At 33.6% G+C, this 14,377-nt stretch overlaps 1 protein-coding gene across 1 annotated transcript; it reads right to left on the bottom strand.

The window, feature by feature from the left end:
* Window positions 1–2,711: 2,711 nt before the first annotated feature.
* Window positions 2,712–12,798, bottom strand: LOC111629604. The gene is made up of 3 exons (XM_023373503.1): window positions 12,571–12,798; window positions 4,842–6,179; window positions 2,712–3,978 (listed from the first exon to the last, which is right to left on the bottom strand). The coding sequence occupies exons 2-3, from the start codon at window positions 6,049–6,051 to the stop codon at window positions 2,747–2,749; spliced, it is 2,442 nt and encodes an 813-aa protein (XP_023229271.1). The 5' UTR covers window positions 6,052–6,179; window positions 12,571–12,798; the 3' UTR covers window positions 2,712–2,746.
* Between the last annotated feature and the right edge of the window lie 1,579 nt (window positions 12,799–14,377).

Below are 14,377 nucleotides of genomic sequence, written 5' to 3'. Positions count from 1 at the left end.
AAAAAAAAAAAAAAAAAAAAAGAGATTCACCTTTAACCTTATAGATATAACAAAGATAAAAGAAGAAAAATACGATGTTTTAGCTTTAATGATAAGGAAATATGCTTTAAAAACTAATATAAATTGATCAAAATAGACGAATTCCTCGATTTTTTACTCCGTTCTTCTCTTTTATAAAAGATTATAAAATTAATTAACGAATAAATAAATTTATATAATATTTCAAAATAATCTACTTATTTATATAACATAATTATTAAATAAACTCTTAACATTTAACTAAGTATGAATGATTACGTGGTTTTCATTAATTCTTTTTTACCTTATTTTTTTATTTTTTATTTAAACTATAATTATATTTGTATATTTGTTTAAAAATAGTTCTGTTGAAAAAATAAAATATAAAAATAAATTTTAATTTAATGTTATTTCTTCTGACTTGTATATTTTATTTGTTTATTTTATTTTATTTTATTTTTTTCTCTTGCCATGTAAAAGGGTCAAAAAAATAGAATTTACACTTAAAAGTCCCTGAGGGATACTTCACTGCAAAACGGAAGTATAGAAGGAAAAGACTTCATTCTAGGGGCTATATTGCAATATTGTTAAAAGTTTTATAATACGTATTTATATATATATATACTACTGATATAAAAAGAATGTTTTATTGTTATAAATTTAAAAAAATATAAATAAAATTTTCAATATTCAGTTGGTAATAAATAATAACAATTTTTTTTATTTTATTTTATTCAGAATTTCGTTTATTCATAATTTTTTGAATTCCTAATCAATCTGTTGACAAATTTCTATAAAATTTAGACTTGAAAAATTAAATTAAATATACAAAAAATCTAGAGAAAAATAAATATATTTTTCACAAAATGTTTTTTTTTTTTTAAATCATTTTCTTGTTGTAAAAATAATTTTATTTTATTTTATTTATTTTTTTGCAAATAAAATTTATTTGTATGTAAATTTATTACCGTAAGAAAAGGAGGAGAAGAGAAAAAAAAATTATATTCAACATAAAAATTCTGCAGGTAAAAAAAAAAATAAAATTTATTATTAATTTTCTATTAAAATCTTTCAATTATTTAATGCTTATGTGCTTAAAAGTTAATCTCGAGCTTTAATATTGCTTAAACTAATAATATATCCGAGATAACACCATTTTTAAGATGTTAAGCATTACGATAATGACGATAACCTTTATGTTACGATACGGAGACAATTTTATGGCACAAAAACTACTTTAGTGGATAATATAAGTTTCGAGGTAAGCTTCCGTTTAGTACTAAAGTAGGAAATAATTTTTTAATTCATAAAATTCCTACTAAATCCTTCGAACACTCTAACTTTCTAGTCCAACGATTTAAGAAAAATAAAAAAAAAAAGAACACCTGACTAAAGAGGGGTAATCATTATTAATCAAATCAACTGCAGATCGTAGAGAATAAGAATTAGAAAGGAGCAATTCTTATTATTAAATAAGGATAATCCTTCTTGAAAAATTACGCATATATATATATATATAAAATTAAATAAAAATGGACGTCTTCATAAAATTGAATTTCTGGTAATGTTTTTGAATCCAGTCTCCTTCGAGAGATGATTTTGATAAGACCAATTGACCAAATTGGCAATGGTTGCCTAGGTAACTCGTTGTGATTATATAAAACTGAATGAAAACTTATCTATGGCTATAATATGCGCAATATTGTAATCATTATCATCCCTCTTAAGTTACACTAATTGAATATGAACATCATCGAAAAATACCTACATAGTTCCATTCTAAAACGATTTTTTTGAAATACAAAATTACAATATTATAATATTTAAACTTCTAATTAAAAAAAATAAAATTAAACTAATTTTTAATGAGTAATTCAAATTTACTTTTCCATTTACAATTTTGTATATTTTCTAGAGATCATAGGGAGTAGTAGATCTGCATTAGATTAGATAACTATCGAATCATTCTTCGAGTTTCTAACAATATATTGTAACAATAAAGTTCATTTTTTTGCGTGTGTGTGTGAGAGACGAAAGTATAAATTTTACCATAGATTCGAATTATCGTGAACTTTAATTTTTTCGAAGGGATAAAGGGAGAAAAAATCGACTCACAACATCAGGCAACGTACCACCACTTAAAATCGAATTAGGATAGTTTTCTTAGCTTTCATTCACTTGATTATCCTTGGAAAGGTTTTTCACTATCGATCACTCACTTCTGGTATTGTGTAGGAGTATTATATCGATTGTACACGCCAAGACGTTACTGAAGAATCGACAATACAAAAGTCTGATCTCTATTGAAAGGAATACATTAATGTTTGCTCTCATTTTTTTTTCTTTTTTTAAATTTAAATATGAATAAAAATATATCTATTTTTATTATTCATAAAATAATTTAAGAGAAAAAAATAAATAAATTAAAATATATTTTAAAAAAAAATTGTTAATGTAGCAGCACTAACGCAATTTTATTTTTTATTTTTTTACTTTTTAATAAGGTAAATCGATAGGTTTGAACTTAAAAATTTTATAATTTATAGTTTAAAAAAATANTCAATTTCAAACCCCTAAGGTTTAAACTACTTATTTTATCACAAGCTAGTTGGTTTTTGGTTTATTTTTTTTGTTAAAGATACTGACAAACTAGAACACTTCCAACGAGATAGTGAAAGAGTGTTGGTGGGATGGTTGGCATCCGCTTTTTTTTAAATTTAATTTTTTTTTAGTTGGCCATTAACAGGTGTTGATACTGATTGGGATACGACACAACGTTCAGATTGAAGTTGACACCGTCGACGCCGAATACCCGAGCTGCTGTATCTCCGATGCTCAACCCGTTAGCGGTGTTGGTAGCGTTACCAGTAGCAAATTGTTTGTCGAAGAATAACGAAAGTCTGTTGTTTGTAGCGGCGGCGTTTGATCTCTGACCCTGTTGGCTTTTGGCACCGTTATTGCCACTTGACGTGAAGAAATCGGCCAAATAGCCACTGTCGAAAACACCGTTGTTTCCGAAAGATCGACTGGTCGGCGGGGAGAAATGGCCCTGATTTCCTTGTTGCTGCTGTTGTTGCTGTTGTTGTTGTTGTCGTCCTGTGGCCAAAAGCAAGAAGCTGGGATCGAGCGGCGGTTGAGGATTAGGAGATAGCGATCGTGGTCGTTGAGGATTCGTAGCGGCTACTGCCGCTGCTGCGAACATGGCGGCTGCTGTGGAAGGATGGCCCTGTTGTTGCTGTTGATTTTGCTGTTGTACGATGGCCCGTTGTTTGATGTAATTGAATTCAGTGGGGGAAAGCCTGTGGCATCGTTTCGTATTTGTCTTCAACTTGGTTGATCCAAATTTCGTTTGCGCAAAGGTAGCTGTTGTGAAGGTCAAAGGTGCTGAAGATTTGGGGATAAAAGTATTGACGGGACTTCCGGACTTGTAAGTGGGCGAAGGGGAACTGTTGTAGGGAGTAGGAGCGGTTGTTGTGGTTGTCAAATTCAAGTTACCTAGCTGACAAGCCATGCTGTCGACTGGTTTGAAACATTGTGCTTCTGGGTTAAATGTCTTTGTGATTTCCCGATCATTACTTTCGCCTTCCACTCCTTCCATCTCACTGTAGAGAATTTTTACTTGACCCTTTTCACCCATTCTATACGAAACTTCACCGGGATCTATCCAGATGCTGAGTTCTTGCGGTAAGTTTTCTTGGATGTCTACGAGATCCATCCCACTATCCCTGGCAGCGATTTCGAATACAGGATCTAAAGGTGGAGTGGTTTTCAAACACCGAAACCCAGAACCTTTATATGGCTTCTCTGGATACCAATGTCCCTGAAATTTGAGCTTCAGAGCCTTTTCTAATTCTTCTCCGAACTGGTTAACCCTCCTTCGTGGCAGTTTGTTGTAAAGGAAAGAAATAAAAAAATTGAGAGCAACTTGAATTTCCACATGCATCGTATGATGTTTCGTTCAGGTTTTTTTCAGATCTTTTTGCTTACGTTTAAGTAATATTTTTAATACTTTCGTTACAATATACGTTGTGCTCAATTTTAATTGGAATGCCTCGAAATTTTCAACGTTATCTGCAAACAAAAACACAGGAATAAATAAAAAAAATAATCTATTTAAATTAGTTATCTTAGAAAATTTATTAAAAGGAAGTAAAAATTATATGTTTATATACCTACACACACACACATACACACATTTAATGTATTTTTTTTTTTTTTTACTAGCATACAGACAATGACGATTGGTTTTGGTAGTAAGAAAATATACCCGACACTAAATTCAATAGTAACAACAGTCGCATCTTATATCCATGGAGGACACAACATGTTGGAACATGATAAAGATTCCATAATCTTTTTTTTTTTTTTAAGTTGTTAATCCTTAACAGAAGGGGAAGATAAGGAAAGGATTCTTCTTGCTTTAATTTACTGTAAAAATGGACAACTCCTGAAACATCCTCGATTCTTCTTGAAGATTCCTTTCCTTAAAAAGCCTTTTTTTTAAATGGCTCTCAAACTGTGGGCTGGGTACAAAAAAATTTGGCATCGCCCCCATTCGTCTTCCCCTCCTTTGTCTCTATTCAGTACACTGTACAATTATGTAGATATAAGATAAAGCTTTGTACTGGAACAACAATGAAAACCCTGACTCAATTTCAAACCCCTAAGGTTTAAACTACTTATTTTATCACAAGCTAGTTGGTTTTTGGTTTATTTTTTTTGTTAAAGATACTGACAAACTAGAACACTTCCAACGAGATAGTGAAAGAGTGTTGGTGGGATGGTTGGCATCCGCTTTTTTTTAAATTTAATTTTTTTTTAGTTGGCCATTAACAGGTGTTGATACTGATTGGGATACGACACAACGTTCAGATTGAAGTTGACACCGTCGACGCCGAATACCCGAGCTGCTGTATCTCCGATGCTCAACCCGTTAGCGGTGTTGGTAGCGTTACCAGTAGCAAATTGTTTGTCGAAGAATAACGAAAGTCTGTTGTTTGTAGCGGCGGCGTTTGATCTCTGACCCTGTTGGCTTTTGGCACCGTTATTGCCACTTGACGTGAAGAAATCGGCCAAATAGCCACTGTCGAAAACACCGTTGTTTCCGAAAGATCGACTGGTCGGCGGGGAGAAATGGCCCTGATTTCCTTGTTGCTGCTGTTGTTGCTGTTGTTGTTGTTGTCGTCCTGTGGCCAAAAGCAAGAAGCTGGGATCGAGCGGCGGTTGAGGATTAGGAGATAGCGATCGTGGTCGTTGAGGATTCGTAGCGGCTACTGCCGCTGCTGCGAACATGGCGGCTGCTGTGGAAGGATGGCCCTGTTGTTGCTGTTGATTTTGCTGTTGTACGATGGCCCGTTGTTTGATGTAATTGAATTCAGTGGGGGAAAGCCTGTGGCATCGTTTCGTATTTGTCTTCAACTTGGTTGATCCAAATTTCGTTTGCGCAAAGGTAGCTGTTGTGAAGGTCAAAGGTGCTGAAGATTTGGGGATAAAAGTATTGACGGGACTTCCGGACTTGTAAGTGGGCGAAGGGGAACTGTTGTAGGGAGTAGGAGCGGTTGTTGTGGTTGTCAAATTCAAGTTACCCAGCTGACAAGCCATGCTGTCGACTGGTTTGAAACATTGTGCTTCTGGGTTAAATGTCTTTGTGATTTCCCGATCATTACTTTCGCCTTCCACTCCTTCCATCTCACTGTAGAGAATTTTTACTTGACCCTTTTCACCCATTCTATACGAAACTTCACCGGGATCTATCCAGATGCTGAGTTCTTGCGGTAAGTTTTCTTGGATGTCTACGAGATCCATCCCACTATCCCTGGCAGCGATTTCGAATACAGGATCTAAAGGTGGAGTGGTTTTCAAACACCGAAACCCAGAACCTTTATATGGCTTCTCTGGATACCAATGTCCCTGAAATTTGAGCTTCAGAGCCTTTTCTAATTCTTCTCCGAACTGGTTAACCCTCCTTCGTGGCAGTTTGTTGTAAAGGAAAGAAATAAAAAAATTGAGAGCAACTTGAATTTCCACATGCATCGTATGATGTTTCGTTCAGGTTTTTTTCAGATCTTTTTGCTTACGTTTAAGTAATATTTTTAATACTTTCGTTACAATATACGTTGTGCTCAATTTTAATTGGAATGCCTCGAAATTTTCAACGTTATCTGCAAACAAAAACACAGGAATAAATAAAAAAAATAATCTATTTAAATTAGTTATCTTAGAAAATTTNTTAATTGGAATGCCTCGAAATTTTCAACGTTATCTGCAAACAAAAACACAGGAATAAATAAAAAAAATAATCTATTTAAATTAGTTATCTTAGAAAATTTATTAAAAGGAAGTAAAAATTATATGTTTATATACCTACACACACACACATATATATATATATAGGGAGAGAGAGAGAGGAAGAGAATATCAGGTCATCGCGTAACGTTTATTACTTTTCTAGAGTAAACAAAAATCTTCTTAACATGCGGAACTAAATTTAAACGAGGATAAAAATATTTACCCAGTTTTAAAATTAAAATCCTTTAGTAGATAGGGTAAAAAGCCAAGACGTGCATATTTAAGAGTACTTTAGAAAATTAGCCTCTCTCGAGATAATCCAAGCGTGCAGTGGCGTATGCAAGACTATTATATTTTGGCCCATACTCTGTCTCTTCTGGTCGACTATTAAAGGATTTACTATCCCCTAAAACACGGCATTGGAAGTGACTTTGTTTACACCAGAAAGCAGCATAGGAGCGCCTTCGATCTTGTTCAGGACAGCTGAAAGAGCATCAAACAAAATCGATGTCCTACTTTCGTCGCAGGGAAAGCTGCCTCTTCTTGTTTGCTTTTTCCATTAACTGCGCATGCTCACCCGCTACTGACGTCAATACTTATCGATGCATCCCGGGGTTTGGGGAGAACCATAAGCTGTACGTCTACCCAGTCGATAGATTAAAGAATAAACGTTAATCCCCCTCCCGTCTTCCGTTGTTAAATTCCAGTATTTTCGTGGTTAAATTATCTAGTTTCGACGATTATTTAATTAAAAATAAATAATAATAAAAACAAAAATTTCCTCCAAATAATCTGTCACTTTCCCTCCGGGCTTTCTAACGTAGCTGCAGCGCTTTACGGTCGAGCACGCTTTACAGGGGCGCGAGAAGATGGAGTTACTTAGTAAAGATGACGCATTAATCTATTTTAGGGTTTTCTTAATGCCAAACCAAAATACCAAACAACAGTTAAAATGCTGAGTAGTAGGAGCCGAAAACAGCGTCATCCAACGGAATCTTTCGTTTGACGGAGAGGTCAAACACAAGGACACTTTCGGCGGGTTATTTTTAAGAATGAGGTAAGAGGATACCTGCGAATGTGGACAAAGAGGGTGGAATGACGTAACAGTAATAACACAAACCATTGTTACGTAAACGATACGAAAATATACACATCGTCGACAGAGTAATAAATCAATTACTGGGGGGGGAAGGTATCTAATTGATATCCTATTAACGAATTACATTTTTGTTCGTTTTAAATCTGTAGATAATACATCATTTAGTTAAGTATAATTAGGTCAAGAATCAATGCTTCCTAAAGCCCTTGGCAGCAATGGAGACTTATGACTCTTAACTAATCGATTGAATCACAGACCATAATGTGTCGTTGGCTAAGAATGAAATCGCTTTTTTTTTCTCTCTTCTTTCTTTCTTTACTTACAGAAAAAAGAGAAGGAGAAAATATATTGCAAATGTTACAGAAACTTTATAGAAAAAAAAAATTATAGCAGGAGACTGTCGTTAAATTTCTTTTTATTATTATTACTATTATATCGATAAAATGGGGGAACGAAGAAAATAACAGAGGAGAGGGGAGGAATTTTCTTTATTTAACAACAGAAAGAAAAACAAAAATAAAAGAAGAAGAAGAGGGAAAAAAGGTAGAATATCAATTGTATATAAAACGCCACTTTTGTTTAAATAGATGAACTACAGCCAGTTCTGTTGTTGACACAGTTGATTCGAGTCATTTTGGATGACAAATTTTTGGCACACCCCAACCGCCTAAGACATTTCAAGGACACGAGAACAGACAAAAATGGGCCAAGGTGCGACATACTGATCGCGTTTGATTACTTAAAAACCAATGTATTTAGCGTGTGTACGAACCCCGAATCTCGGGTTTGTCGTTCCTTGTTCTTCCATTGTTTAAAGCCCGGTTTTATTGATAAATATTTAAACTAAGTTAATTAGAACGTGGTTGAATGGGAGCGAGGATGGAAAGCGATCGCCTTCTATCGCTTTCGGAAGCTGAAAATTGCATTCCCGAAGCGAATAAAGAAGCTCTATCTTTCATCTCCGCTCGCCAACCGGCGTTTCTCTTCCAGCGGGTCAATGACTCGGGACCTAGATGTCGATTGGCTGCAACACACTTCCGCATATGCTAAGGTCATGTGACCGGAAGTGAAAAGCAGACACGCAGGCTCCTTTTCACTTCAACCGCTCCACGACGGAGGAAGGGATGCTTTATTAATTACTTTGATAAATTAACGACTAAACGCGATTAACAAAAATGGCGCCGTATCCTGCAACGATCGGTAAATATTTTGATACGTATATATATATATATATATATATATACATTAATTTGTTTGTTCTTTGGACTAATATTTAAATAAAATTATCAAGCAATCCGGTCATGCGATATCACTTACGACAATGCGGGATTGATATGAATTAAAACATATGACGTCAATTACACGTCACGGTTGAGAAAGAAGACGGTCACGTGCTCGTTGCCGTGCCACTCCGTATAGGGGAATAGGGAAAGATGCCAAACACAGGTATATCATCCAAAAAGAGAAAATACTTTTATAATGACGGCCGCTCGTATTGATAACCTTTCGTAAGTCTAAAATTAAGTTTCGGAGATTTCGTAAAATAATTTACGCCCCCTATACTTTGTCAGCGTGTAAAAATATACACGTGTATTTATACAGCGTTAATGACATCACAACAAGACACTTGGCGAACATCCAATAGGATCAGCCGACGGCTGACGTCACGCCAACGACCACCGAGTAACACGGACGTAACTATCCAAGTATGGAGAATGAAATTTTGAATTTATCTTTCGTTATTCCCGAATGCTGTGTTGTTACAACAGTTACAAAACACAGTAAACAAACGCAATAATTAAGAAAAACAGATAACTGTGCCGAATGACGTAAGCGCGACCTCGTAACAATCAAAAGGGGGCGTGTAGATAGAGACCGAAGATTAAAGGTCAAACAGTTATCGGTGGTATATGACGATAAACATAAAACACGGGGCTTTCTCTATATATATATATTGTTAGAGTTTACGATGCTAAGTAGCCAAGAAATACAGTGATTAAATAGCTCGGGGCGGATCGAGGAGATGAATGGCAAGACAAAATGGCTTACGAGCGAAGTAGAAAGATGAGAGGATGAAGAGGTTAAGACTCAACCCTTGTCACAATATGAGAAGCGGTCCACGGAGTTTCAAAGGATAAAAGCCAGATCTACAACGTGACAGAATGACGTAAATAATGCCAGCATCGAATCATTTTGTCGCTCTTCTCTTGGCATACGGAATGCAAATTGATAAGATAAGCCTAGCGAGTGGAAAACCAAAAACAAAACCTTTGGCAAAGCGATACTCACTTGCCACATTTATATTCGACAACCATTAAAAATGCATCTTTTTTTTTTTTTTTAAAAAAAAGAAACTTTTCCCGTACGCAATTTATTATTATTTTTTTAAGGGGGAAAAAACTAATGCACTTTCCTCTAACGATAAAAATGGAATTTTAAAACGAACTTTCTTCCGTTTGAGTAATCAGCGTGTTTGAATTCGATAAGATTCCTATTTATATATCGATCGGTTTGATCGATCTAAGACCAATTTAATGCCGTACTCGGGCAATATTCCTAGTACAGTTCCTGTAGATTGATATATATTAGCATATATAACATACACACAAACACGCAAGCCGCATCGGGTACGGTTCTTACGATAAGAGTAACGCGATCTTTTAGTGGGTGGATCGACATTTAAGCAATTGAAACCACTTCAAACTTGTTAATTAACGATATCAAAAGTTTGAAAGACGAGGCTGTACTAATTTCCACGTCCTACAATTCTGGTACGGCCATCTTGGACCAGCAATATGTTTTGTCATCTCCGTATTGATCGGCGTGTAAGCACGCTGTTTAATACTCTTCCATATATATATATATTTTTAAACTGTACGTGGATTTTTTTTTCGTGTACACATACACACAAACCACATATATCTTGTTTTCTGCAAACTTTACAAAGGCCGATCCTATCTAGGAAGGTAATTCAAGCGTAATCGCTACTTGTACCCAAGAAACGTGCCAATTGTAGCATTCGTCTATGGCACTATCGTCTTACAGGAGCAATTTCGTGCTTCAGAAACAAATTCCGCACAGATGTAACAATTCTAAAGGCGTCCATAACAACTCGAGACATTTACAAGTACTAAAACTACCAACTCGGCCATCTTTAGTCACATTCGATGGCTTTCTCCATTAGAGCGAGAAGTCTATCTAACCGATTTTCCACTTTGATTATTTTTTACGATGAAATAAAGCGAGAAATACTTCAATTTATCCCCTTTCCCCCTTCACTTTCGCTTCTAAACGTAATAAATTATTGCCGGATCACGTGACACGATCGAACCAATTGCGTAACTGGCTAAAAATTCAAAAAAAAAAAAAACAAAAAAGTGCGAAACTGTTAAATTTTCTAATCGATTTAAAAAATAAAATAAAATAGGGAATTTAACGTAAATTTTCTTTCTGCATTAAATAACTGCAATTTTATTATTATTATTATTATTATTATTAATTGACATTGAAGATTGAACGCAACACGTCGAATAGAACAGTTAGAACGACCGTATGCATTCGTTTGATTGGTCAATAGGAAGTGCGGATGGATCTACGTCATCGACGCTTGCGCATCACGTGCTGTCCTTTCAAGGACACTGGAAACGCCACCTGGGGGTGGAAAACGGCAGGATTGGATGTTTACGCAATCGACTTTAGGAATTGCAATGTAATTCCTAACAAAACTATTTATAAATCGTGATTTTCGTGTTTTAGAATTAATGATATTATAACTAATAATATTATCGTTAAAAATTTTTAAATAATATTTTTACAAAATTAGAAAATAAAAAAAAAAATAAGACGAGGAGGGAGAAAAAAGTAAATGAGTAATCAATCCGAAGAAATTAAAAAAAATAAAATAAGTAAAATTTTGCATGGTCTATTAAATCGCATAAACGAGTAAAATGTATAAGAAGGAAGGAATTTTTAACGATTAGGAAGAAAATTATTAAAATGCCAGGCAGTGCTACTTCCATAAAAATATCAGATCGGTTAGGAATAACTGTGCAATGAGTGTAAACATTAAAAAAAATCGATTGTTTTTGTTTAGCTAATCGATTCTTCTTAAGAAAGATTGGAAGCAAAAAAATAAATAAACATACGAAGTTAGTTTAAAGTAGTATATATAACACAAGTTTTTTTTTTTTTCATTAAGAGATGCAAACCGTGTTACTTTTTGCAACACCAATAATGGTATTGCCTCTTTTCTATAACCAAAAACACACCGGAAATAGGGGAGGTCCTAAAATAGCATGGTATAGCGTAGTACGAAGAAACAGTCTTCAAAAATAACAGAACCGATTGTTATTCAGTACAAATTTAATCATCTAGAATTTAAAGAATCGTTGACAAATATATATATATATATTTCTTTTCTTTCTTTCTTTTTTTATTTTATTTTACGTGTTTTTTAAGAAGCGCACCACAAATATACTCCCTCTTTAGTCCTGCGACTAAATTGGGAACCCGAATCAATAGAGCCACGTACCGGAAAAGCGTGAATTGAGATCGAAACTAAACATCTGTTCGAGTCAGATATATAATAAAAACACTCATAATAAATTCTACAAATATAAGATGACAATTTAAACATGTTTTCTACCTGTACACGATGACAGGTGTTCACTTATTGTAACTACACACACATACACACACGCATACAATACAAACACACATGATGACGTAACAATTAATAGCCTCAGCTACTAGTACGAAACATATACGAGGGGGGTAAAATTAAAAAAAAAAAAAAATCCTGCCTTAAAGCTCATTAACTATATCTGAACTGGAGCGTGCTAATATCATGGAAAAACTTTCTTAATCGTCATTAATATGCTAATAACACGTAAAAAAATCGTATACGGATCGATACCAGCTTACAATTCATAAACATATTGATACTCCGCACGTAGTAAAAAAAAATTGTTTAATACACGGCTCGTTATAAGTGTGTAGTAGTAGTAGTAGAAGCCATTTCTAATTGTATAAAACGAGGAAATGGTTTAAAATATGTTAATTATTTTGAATTATTAACGTAAGCGATAACTTATAGATAAGTAATTTCGCGTATAAAAGGGATAAGAGGGCTACAGGGCAGTCGGCCAGTAGGATGACACACTCACCTTTCGTCAGGTAGACATACAATCAATATATTATCTTGCTTATAAAAAAGTATAAAAAGTCTTGAGATTATTGAACAGGCAATGATGATAAGCACTGAAGTTGCTACCTTCCTTTTGTTAATATATATATATGTTTTTTTTCTTTAACCAGTTTTCAGTACCAACCACATACAGTATGAAGTTCTCCTCTCACCCACTTTGGGTCCAGCGGAGCTCCAGCTTCTGCGCTTCTCATATATATCCAGCCTCATCACATCCTGGTAAATCATTCCGCCGAGAGCGATGTGGCAGATAACATTCCGCGATAATTAATGCGGCGGTTAATCGCTCCCGAAGGATTTAATTATCAGATTTATTCCAATTGAATTAATGTAAATTAAACTTTTAATATTCGTTTAACGTTTGATGGAATTTTTGTTGAGAAAAATGATTTTTATTGTTAAGTATATATCGTACGCAGTGTAGAGGTGATAGAATGCTTCCAGCTGTTCGCCTGGGCAACAAAGACAGCCATTTTCTATTCTTCGATGAAAACAAAGATTTTTCCTCTTACAAAATGAATGATTTACGTCAGTATTTAAGTTTTCGGTTGTTCTTAATTAATATTCAATTAGTATAAATATATTTTTATGTATATATACTTATTTGGGTTAAGTTCGATTTCAGTTCAAGTTATTTTTAAACGTTGTTTACCATCTCGGAAATGTCTCGTGAATGATTTTTTACAGAATTTTTCGAAAGAAAAATCGAATGTCGAATGGATAAACATAGAAGATGAGGAAATTTCCCTAGAGTTTAAAAAAATCCAAGGTAATTTCCTCATTTTCTCCCTATTAGTAAAGAAATCTACTTATAAAATTAGCGATTTTTCCCTAAAAAAATTGATAAAAAGTTCCCTAAACGTTTATCGATGATACGCTCTTACGAATTTTAAATTTCCCTCTCGCTTCAATATATATATATATATATCCCTAGAAAACATTACATGTAATAACATTTTCCTTAAAATGTTTTTATTTTTTTTTTTGCTCACTAAAGGAAAAATATTTTATTTTATTTTCTTTCTCAATAGATAAATCTGAAGGTATAAAAGAAAGGGAAACGAGATATGATTTAAGACCCTTCAATCTGTCATATTTACTTTGTTATAAAATAAATAATATTTAAAAAAATTTCCCTACCAGTAGTGAAGTAAACAGAAATGTTTATATATAGAAATTGAATTCAATAATTATATAATATAAATATTAAAACAGATAAATTAATAGAAGCCTCATAAAATAGAGAATCAATAGGCAAGGGGGAAAATTAAGAAAAAAAAAAGTTTCTTCACATGTAATAAATTGTTACTTGGCCAATAATTTACCTACTTAAAATAACATCATGGGGATGTTGTCGACTGCAACTAATTCAAATGACCCAGCTGTCTGTTGTTACTATAGCAACAACTGACGACATATAAGAGCTCTTCCTCCAGTTAAACTCTTTAGGAAAAGATATCTAAAAGTATATTTACCTGAAAGAATTACTCTTCTTACGTTTTCATTTATCCTTCTTTTACATAAAAATAAGTAGAGGAAAACATATGTAGATATATTCATATACCTGTCTTAAATATTTAAATTTGAAAATATACTAAATTATGTATATATGTAATGCCCTAAAACTCGAATATAATTTTAAAAAATCATGTATGAAAGAAAGAAGTAAATTTATACAGCAAAATATTAGAAAATTATATTCTTCTTTTTAAAATTAATATACAATTTAGTTTTAAATACCCTTAAGGTGTTTTAAAAATAAATAA

Source organism: Centruroides sculpturatus, unplaced genomic scaffold, assembly GCF_000671375.1.
Source record: "Centruroides sculpturatus isolate CEXI.00-Female unplaced genomic scaffold, Cexi_2.0 scaffold652, whole genome shotgun sequence".
Taxonomy (NCBI): Eukaryota; Metazoa; Arthropoda; class Arachnida; order Scorpiones; family Buthidae; genus Centruroides; species Centruroides sculpturatus.
This window is presented reverse-complemented; position numbering and strand designations above follow the sequence as displayed.